This window comes from Cupressus sempervirens, chromosome 3 (genome assembly GCF_028749045.1).
Source record: "Cupressus sempervirens isolate cs-2001-9-10 chromosome 3, ASM2874904v1, whole genome shotgun sequence".
Classification (NCBI taxonomy): domain Eukaryota; kingdom Viridiplantae; phylum Streptophyta; class Pinopsida; order Cupressales; family Cupressaceae; genus Cupressus; species Cupressus sempervirens.
The window spans coordinates 314,316,022-314,326,483 of record NC_143120.1 but is presented as its reverse complement, the minus strand read 5'-3'; the positions used below and the strand labels follow the sequence as shown (position 1 = coordinate 314,326,483).

The 10,462-nt window shown below is 31.4% G+C and overlaps 1 protein-coding gene across 1 annotated transcript; it reads right to left on the bottom strand.

Annotated features, from left to right (window-relative positions):
* Window positions 1-6,207: 6,207 nt before the first annotated feature.
* Window positions 6,208-8,508, bottom strand: LOC149566248 (transcription factor bHLH35-like). Its single transcript, XM_089817370.1, has 4 exons — window positions 7,717-8,508; window positions 6,865-7,098; window positions 6,570-6,740; window positions 6,208-6,475 (listed from the first exon to the last, which is right to left on the bottom strand). Exons 1-4 carry the CDS (start codon window positions 8,173-8,175, stop codon window positions 6,356-6,358), a joined length of 984 nt encoding a protein of 327 aa, XP_089673496.1. The 5' UTR covers window positions 8,176-8,508; the 3' UTR covers window positions 6,208-6,355.
* Between the last annotated feature and the right edge of the window lie 1,954 nt (window positions 8,509-10,462).

Sequence of the window (10,462 nt, the reverse complement as noted above, 5' to 3'; positions counted from 1 at the left end):
GAGGGAGAAATTGAGAGAGAGGGTGGAGGGAGAAAAGGGGGAGAGACAGAGTAGGGGTTTCTATTGTTGTATGTAATTTTCAATAGTGTGTACGTGCTGTAGCATGCATGCGTTATGGTTTGGGTTTAACAAGCCTATGCCTAGGCCATAGTGCATGGGTGCTATAGTGCATGCACGCTATTTTAAAATTTGAAGAAAAAAAAGTGTCATCTTTTTGGCACCACAACTTGGTGCATTCACCCATATGCCTACCTCTTCTTTGGATAGTCTCCACAACGTCAAGTCTAGCTACATTATATCTCAATCTGTCCATTACACATGGATCTTCTTCTCTCCTTATTTGAACCATGTTTTCAAGTCCTCTACAATTTTAGGGTATATCTCAACTCTGCCACCCTACAAAAAATTAACTAGGAATTTACAGTAAGAGGTTCAACTCTCAATGTCACAAGGAACAAATCCTTTTTCTCTTATATCACTTTGTGCAATCATGGATGGAGGGACCTCAAAGAGATATTTCCAAGCATGCAACAAGAGTAAAGACAAAAAAAAAAAAAAAAAAGGAATTAGAGAGAAAAATTGAGATCAACTTTTATTCAATTGGAAATTAATTACAATTAGTTGGCATTATACATACTTTCTTACATTACAATAGGCTCGATTACTTAGGAAACTTTAGTCAGAGATCTCAAAATCACTATGTACTTCTATCCTTCAAATTATTATCCTCTACTACTTGATTACTATTGAATCAATACATTTTAGAGATCTATTGCATTCCTTATATAGGCATCACAACATGGGGGTCAATGCAAGAAATAATTATATTTGCCAAGTATAGGAAATATATTGCAATAATAGGGAAGTTCCTAAATCATATAGAATTCATTATATAAATTGTTTAAGAGATTTTTATTTGAAATTTATATCCTCACATGATGCAATAACATAGATGAATGTTCCACTAATCATCACAAGTCAGACATTTTCATTACAAATCCAAAATTTACAAACAAATCAAGAACTAGGACAAACATGTTACCCAATAAGTGATAGAACACAACTTGAGAAACACCAAATTAAAGAGTTTTGATCATGGGAATATGGTCAATAATAGGTCCTAATTATAATCCAATCATTATAGATGCTAACTCATATGATGACTCACCAAATTGATCTATCAATTTGTACAACCTAGAAAAACAAGAACTTTAGAAAACATATTTTTTTTTTCGGTTAATGCAAGATTTCTTTGAACCCAAGATGCTCTTGTATCACATTGTTTGGTTGGAATTCTATTTTTTTCTAGACATCACTCTATTAGGATTAAATGGATAGAAATAACACTTACCTGTAAATATAACCATTATCATAAAATAATAAAGGAACACAAGACATAGATTTAACATGGTTCACCCAATTCCTAGGCTATATCCACCAAATAATGAGTCTAATATCTTATTATCTAGTGATTGTAACCTAATAAAAATCTATAATCCCTTATAACTAAATAATTTTTCAAGAAGCTACTATCACATCATACCTTCTAAAATCGCTAACCCTATGCCATTTTATAGTGTAAGATTTTTACTACTTACAAAATTAGGGCTAGAATAATTACAACATGTCAATCCCTAAAAAAATAGCCAGAAAAATAGCCCCCAATTTTTTTTTCTGATAATTCACCACAAACTAACATAGCCTGAACTCTAAACATTGGTGAGGATACATGGTGAGTCTACAATACTCTCTTGATTAGTCACCACAACCTAACACATTCTTCTTCTTTGGCACACATCCTCTTTGGATGAGGATGGTCAAGATGCATAATAATTTTGATGTTCATAATATTTTGTGATATCTTATAGTGTGGGCTTTTCTTCCTTTTGCTAACAATGACGATTCAAGGTTTTTATCCCCTTGTTGGTTTTGGGAACTAGTATTTTTGACTTGATTGGGCTTATTTTTAGGGATCTTTCCTTTAAAAAATTGAAGAAAATATTAATGGAACTTATGTTGAGTACTCATTTGGACTTATGTGTAAGATATTTTTCTAGATAAAATCATCCTTTTGTGGTAACGAATGGGATGGTGGGTTATGTTGGGCCTTGCGAGAACAAAAGTCCTTGTGTAACTATGGTGGTTGGGGAGTGGTACTTGTGAATTTGGTTTTCTCCTATCATTCTATGGTTTCCTTGGGCTATATCCTAATGTGTTGAATGATGCATAGGTCTTTCCATCCTCATTAGTGGCTACAAATCTCATGTTATCTTTAAAGGCTATTCCTAAGGTTTTCGTCCAACTCTTTGAGGGGGGTATAAAATGTTTTTCTTTTCCCCCTCATGTACTCTATATATGGGGATCACTCCCTTTCCACTACCATGTGTTAGGAAATGGTATTGACACATAGTAATGAGAGCTTATATGCTAAGTGTGTGCTTGTTCATTAGTCTATAGAGGTTTTGTTGTTCTTCAATGTTGGTACCTTATGGGTAAACTATGACACTTAAAATGGTTTAGTAGTAATTCTCTTCTCCTTTTAATGAATTTGAGGATGATGCTTATTTGTTGAGTTTTTTCTCTCTTTAGTGTTAGGTTGTGATGGAAGTTTCTAACACTACAAAATTGTAGTTTTTTCCCAACTGGACTATCCATTTTAGCTATTAAGGACAATGGTACCATGTTTTATGGTGGCTAGTATTTTATTGATGGTTTTAAAGGGCTCATTCTAGTCTATAATCTATCATGGTTAGGGATTCATGAAGCTCTTAGGATTGTTCTTGTCCCATTTGAGGTGGCACGTGTTCTAATGGCCATAGAAAGGACTTGACACTTCCTATTTGTTGCTTCCTATTTTTTTTAGAGTTCCCATGGAGGTAGAGAATGCTTTGTGAAGGAGGATGTTTGTAACTTATGTGGTCTTCTCTTTTGTATGTCTTCTTTAACATGAGATGGAATTGTGGTTGGCTCTCCATTTTGATGGCCTCTTCCTTTTTTGCTCCTTTAGAGGTGGGATTTTCACTCTCTTCCTAAAGTAATTGCATCACAAAAGAAATATAGCATTCTTGAATTAGATACAGTTTTAGTTTACTTAAGTCATAGTTTAAGTTTTTTGCATTTTATTTTCATTGTTCATGTATTTGATTCAATAATATGTTTTTATATATTGGTCATTCAATTTAAAAATAAATTAAACACTTCCAAAGATACTTCTAAATATTTCCTCTCTTAAAAAGACCAAAGCTTTAAATTGACAAGACAAGGAGTGATTCTTAGTCTAATACTATGAACAATAAAGTATGTCCTTACGAATGGTGGATGCCCCTCTCAACATTGTACACAATGATTTTTCTTTTCTTTTCTTCTAATGAGTATATATTTGAGATTCTATTTTACTTATAATAATGTTTTGATCAAAATGTGTTTTTTAAATTTTAGACCAACTTAAATTCACATAAAATTCACCGCAAAGAGACATCATAATAATTACAATAATATTTATTTAACCAAAACTAAGAACATATTCATTATCCAATACAAACAACATAAAAATGTTTTCAAAATACACATCCTATATATAGAAAACACATACTTTAATGTCATTTGCAATATTTGTTTTCCTAACAAAACCATGAACATAAAGACATCATAATGATTACAATAAAATTTATTTAACTAAAACTATGAACATACTCATTATCCAATACAAACAATAAAAATGTTTTCAACATTTTCAAAATACACCTCCTATATATATTGCAATATATTTTTTTCTAACAAAACCATGAACATGGCCAAATGAATTCGATTACTAATCCAGCCATATTACCTACCACCATTCATTGAATCAGACAATGGAAGGAGAATGCACATTTCCGAATGTTAACAAATTGTCACATGAAAATCCAACTTTTGAAGAGTTTGATCCATTATAATTTATAATTATAATAAACATTCATTTATTTAAAAAATCTGTCTTATACAACATTAGTCATGTGAGAGATGAGAGATGTTGTGCTCATTAGCGCGTGAAGCACTTGGAAAATGTGGGCCATTGATATATATCACGTTGAAAATTTAGAGCCCTCGAAAGGTCAGATCTTTTTGGCACGTTGCTCACGTTAAGAATGTTCTTCTCAGACATCGTTGCCACGTTGGAAATATTTGCCATCAAACATGGAATATTGTCAGTGATATGATGTTTGCAATTTAAAGCTCGCAAACGTGTTCCAATATATCCAGTTGCGTCTGTTCTTAATAGTTTAAAGTCCTAACAATTATTATTATTAATTATTTATTTACATTTATAAGTGGCCCAGACAAGCGTTATATTTAGATACGAACTTTTAAGTCTTCCTTACATCCATGTGTGATTTATAAAAATGGACAAACCGAATTTTACTACCTATGGGTAGACAGTGTACACATGACAAGATTGATAAAATTGCATTATCGAAATGGTTTATGTCATGTACAGATGATAATATGTGCAAGTGCAAGAACAATATAATAGAATTGTATCATTGAAATGATTTATTTCATCTTTATATGACTTATTTAACTGTATTTTATGTTTTAATTTATTAATAAAAATTGTCTTAGATCTCTAATAATTTTAGTACAAATTATTGATATATTATATATATGATGAATATTTAAAAAAAAGAAAAATTCTATATATAATTATTGTAATATCAATATGAAGAGCATATAAATCAAAGAATTTTTTTTTTAAAGGTAGAAATGACATAATATAAATTGAAAAAATAGAGTTTACATTTGTAACGACATTGTGAGTAAATATTTTAGTAGAATATATGACAAGAGATATTTCTTAAGATATAGATCACCCTTTTATTAGATAAAAAATCATATTTGATGTCCAATTAAAAATATGTGTGAGGTGATACTTGTAACTATATCTCATTATTGTGAAAAGATAAATTAAAAAAAACACTTTCAAAATGTAAAGTTGAGCAAGGGAGATTTGAATTGTTATGAAATAAATTTGTATCTTATAATAATGAAAAGATAAAAAAAGAAAATAAATTTTTGATAAGTTAGCCATTAACTTGAAATTAAAAGATTAAATGCATAAAAAAAAAAAAAAACATAGGATATGAAATCACTCCATGAAAGGTTACATGAGAAAAGTCTACAAAGATAAGGTATAAAAAATTGGGCATAACCCTACAATAAGAACCAAAATAAAAACCAGTAAGTTGAATAGTGGTAGCAAAAGGCGGTAGATCTAGATCATCCTTCTCACATACATCACTATGGTCAAAATTGGGATCCAAAAGAGAGCACCTATATTTGATATTTTCCTCTTCTTTATTATTCTTCTTGGGCGGAGAAATTGCCAAGAAAAATTGGGGAGTCACTTGGAAGAGGTTGGCCACCAAATCCTAACTAACTTGAGCTACCAGTAGTGAATTGAGTCAATAGAGGGCCACCTAGAAGTAGAGTCACCATGAGGTGGCAAAGCGTTGCTTAACGACATGGGCAATCTCTTCCTCCACAAAAATGTCGACAAGAGGGATATGAACAAGACATACACAAATGGTGGGAAGAGAACCTTGGACAAAACACTAACCGCAAGGTGGTGAACAATTGTAAATTTTTTTAAAAAAAGTATATACTTGATAATTGTAGTAATTATACATGGTGCATAGCCCTAATATTGAAGTAACTCTTATAAGTGGGAAACTTTAAGAGCAACTTTGCTATCTTGTATCTAAATATGTAACACCACATTATTACATATACAAGCTTTGGCATATAATGAAAAATGAACTTAATAAAGTAGCAAGAAAACAACACATCATTTATGTCCTTCAATAGATTGAAGATAATTTTCATTTTGAAAGCATGTCATAGGTAAACATGAAAGAAAATTTGGGTGAATCTCCTAGCAAGTCATGTGACATGAGAATGACTCTACCCATAAGTGTCAAACGAAATCATGAATCCATACCCACAAGTGTTGGGCTCTTTGACAATGTGTTTATTTTTTATTCTAACTAATGTAAAGTTATTGATTTGTTATTATTAGATTAAATTAATATTTTGACCATTGCTATTAATATATCATCCTGGACTTTTTAATATGAAACATAGTTTTGATTCAATTTAAATCTTAAATAAAATATATACATAAAAGTGAGAGATTCTTATAGTTAAATATTCCATCAAATGGCCACTGAAGAAGGGAATACGAGATATGAATTTCTATTCGTTGCATTCAGCAGTCCTTTTAAAAAAGATGTAAGAACACATAATTTTACAATTTCACAGTTTCCTTGTTGAGGAAATAGGATTCATTACAAATTAATTTCCACTTCTGGTAACGAAATCAAAGAGAAGCTTTTGAACTCCGTGTGTTAAATGCTGCTTCAAAACCGTAGTTTGCTGCAGCTCCCAAAATTATTTGTTTCACTTCTTCGGTCTCCATTTCTGCCCCAAATTTATTCATCTGTAGACACAATCAAAAAAATCCAAGCCGTAAGAAACTCACGAATAGCCCGTCAAATTAAGCAACAGACAAGTTAGATCAGGATTTTGAGTACCTTAATAATGGCTGTTTTGATAATCTGGCCGTCAAATGACGTGAGATTGGCATTCTGAAAATCCAGGTGAAGGGATTCAAGAGCTTTCGTCAGATCAATAAGCACACCTGGCCCTTTCTTGCAGTAGATCCGTATGTGGAATATGCTCTCCTCCACCTTGGCAACATCCAGCTGAAATCGTACATATTATAGACAGAATTCTTTAGATAATGCAGCGGAAATGGATCCTTTTCCATCGAAGAACGCAAATACGAAAAATGAAAAAGAGAAGGGGGAAAAACGAAAGTCCGCTTACTTCCAGAATTATTTTCCGGCCTGGTTCGCTCAGCGGGCTACTAGTGCTACTCATTTCTAAAGAGACAAATTCAAGATCCACATCAGTCACCACTGAATTCCCGTCAATAAACGGAGAATCTTTATACATGACATCAGATTCAAGCTGTGAGATCTCGGCCTGAATGTCCTTCACTTGTTTCTGCAAGTCCTGCACATAGCTGATTGCGTCCCCTACTATTGACGCCTTATCCATCTAAGCACAAAAATAACAAACTTTGAATTAGATCTCTCGATTTGATAAGATTTCAAGAAAATGAAATGCAACAAAATAAATCTGTAAAGCCAAAAAATTTGTATTCTAACTTCTAAAATTTAAAATATTTTTTTTGTGAAAATGAGTACATCAAAATAAATCTGTAAAGCTTTGGGATAAAATTGTATTTTAATCCTTTACGTTTGACATCATTCTTGTTTTCGTATTTATCAAACAGGTTTATACTTTATAGACGTAGCAGGTACTCGTTACCTGTCCTTTATGATTTTGGAAAATTATCCGATAAAGTTTAAATATTTATTACTTTCAATAAGTTTGTATTTGACAAAATACTGACATCGAAAGATTGCAATTCAATTCGTTAAAGTGTAATCAGTCAGCTAAATCATCTATTAAGATAAAAAACCACTGAATGTATCATAGAAAGAATGATGCTGTGATTCTATTCCGAGTTCAGCAAATATTCGGGATCTCATCAGACAAAAGATTGAACAAAATGAGAGTCACAATCTATAAAACTAAACATAATTGTCCAAAAACTCTTAAAAATTTGACAATTTACCAGACTGTGAAAACCTATGGCCTGTAATGAAATACCTTAGTGATTTTAGGAACAAGAGATCGCAGAGCGTAAAGCCGCTCGTTCAAACGGCCGCGCCGCCTTCTCTCGGAGATCAAAGTCCTGCACTCGGAAGAACGAGCAGACTGATTCGATTTGACCGATCCTTTGTCTTCGGCCTCATTCAAATTCTCCGTGTCCTCGGAAGAATATCCACATTTGACCCTATCGCCACTGCTTTTACCTCCCCCAGGACTCGAACCGAAGGCATAATAGGCCTGCTCGGAGGGGCTTTCAGTGGCTGGGGTCTCAAGATTCGGCTTTGCAGGCAAGTCTTGAGAGGTCCACAAATCGTCTGAGGCAAAGGAGGTCCAGCCATGCTCTGCGACACAGTCAAGATCTGTGAACAGAAGTCCGCTATCTTCTTCCATGGATTCCACCATGCTATCGAAATCCAGAAATGAGTTACTATTTTCTCCTGATCTGTGAGATTCCATTGAAATGATTGTGAAAATGGACTGAGACGTAGGGTTTCCTTTGAGATGTGAAAACAACTCACCAAGAAAATATTTGGCTGCTTTGCCAACAACATACCCGCTTTTTATCCTGTGATTTGAGCATTAAAAAATCAGGAAATTTGTCATTGGACTTGGTGGGATGAAACATCCTTTTCCTCTGCAACTAATTCATATTTGTTTAAATTAAATTCTCGCTTCAACTTGTCTTAGTTTAATACATCTCACATCCTCCCGATTTTCTCGTAGTTAATAATAACAGCCCCATTATTATCTTATCTTCGGTTCTTTGCGACTTCAAAACGAAGTTAGTTTGGTAAAGTAAGATCGTATTGTTTTGTTTATAATTGTTGTTCATGACGTCCCCCACCGCAGACGTAAATAGGAACGGTAAATATATGCACACAAGATAGATGTCTGTATATTTAATATTTAAATTAATAAATTATATATATATATATATTAACAAAAACTTTACACATAATTGTTGAGTTGAATTTAATTGTCATTATTTATACTTTTCCTAGTTTTTGTTATAGCTAACACGTGTAATTAATTAATTATTCAAAACATTTTTTTCATTTCAATTTTTTAATTATTAAATTAATGTTTTATAATAATTAATTATTAAAGATTTTTATTTATTTTAATCTCTTAAGTTAGATGTTTTACTTCAATCTAATAAGACTCATAGATTCAATGTGGCCTTATAAGAATATTATCTTAATAAAAAATAATAAGAACATTATAAGTTATATAAATTTTTATAATTTAAAAAATATTTGTAATTTTTATTATGTAATTGTTCTAATTATTTATATAAAATAATAATTTGTTATAATTAGATTTAATTATTATTTATTAATTTCAAATAGAGTGGAATTAAAAATCTTTTAGATTGAGAAGTTCACAATTTATTAGTATGTTGACTCATATATTATTAAAAAGTTAAAATACTTTAAAAACAAAGTCAATAATTCATTTCTTATTACTTTGACGTTATTTAAATGATTAACCACATATAACTTAAATAAAAATATTTTAATAAAAATATTTAATAATTAAAACTCTAACTAACTAACTACCTAACTAATTAACTTACTAACTAACTAACTAACTATGTATCTACATATGTATGTATATAAGGCTTCTAATTTAATTTTTTATATTTTTGATAAATCAAAAAATATTTAAAAATTCAAAGTCTTCATATCCCTCAACTTATTCTATGGGCGTGCTACAACTCCAAGTGAAAAAGGATAGAAAGACACTTATTAATTAATTTACAAGATAAATACTTTATTTTTTATTGAATTGTTTAAATAATATTTTTAAAATCTAATTATTTTAAATTTAAATAGTTTGCATCATTTCCATTAGACTCTTGTGAGCCTCTAGTCATAAAACTTGGAAAAATGAGTTTGATTAGAACACTACAACTAGCACTTGCACTATAGGAGGTGCAAGAGAATAACTTATAGGATATTTTGTGCATGGACTAACTTAAATACCTATATGCCCAACTGTATAAAATTGAAGAAATTATCCCAGTAATTCTTACTATGTGCATCATTTGCCTCAATCAAAGGCCCTTCTTGGCTCCTATAGACATGACATAAAAAATAGAGTTGCTCAATAGATAGATTACATTACCAAAAATTCTTGTCATGGTAGATGGGTCCAATAACTTAAGAAACAAGAAAATGAAAGGTATCTCAAATTTCTTGACTGGTGAAAATTTCAAGGAAAACCACCATGCACTATCTTGCTTCTCAATTTTATAGGTAGTATCAAGTCCATTATTCTTCATTGTCACATTGAAGAATGCCTCTAAGACAAAACCTTCTTGTCTTCCTTTCCATTTGTCATGGTTGTATTGAGGCAAGAATGATTTTCCTTTTAAAGCTTCAACACTCATTACCTTGTTCATAGGAAACATAATGATTGCAAGTGACAAACTATCAGTTTAAAAAAAATTAACTTCCCCAAGTGTCCTTTCATGTTTTTTAGCTGCTTAGTTGATGGTTTAATATTTTGAGAATTGTCGAGTGAACCCTTCCCACATGTTTCTATTCAATCTTGGACATTAAACACTCCTTCATCCCAAAAAAGGTCTAAAAAATATTTTGATGATTGACTGCCATAATATCTCCACATAATCGCAAACCTACAGATGTAATAAGAAGAGAAAATTAGAGTAACACTCCTTAAAGGCCCTAATTTGTAAGAACATAATTCTTGTCAAAGTTAGCTCAAATAAACCAAGTGT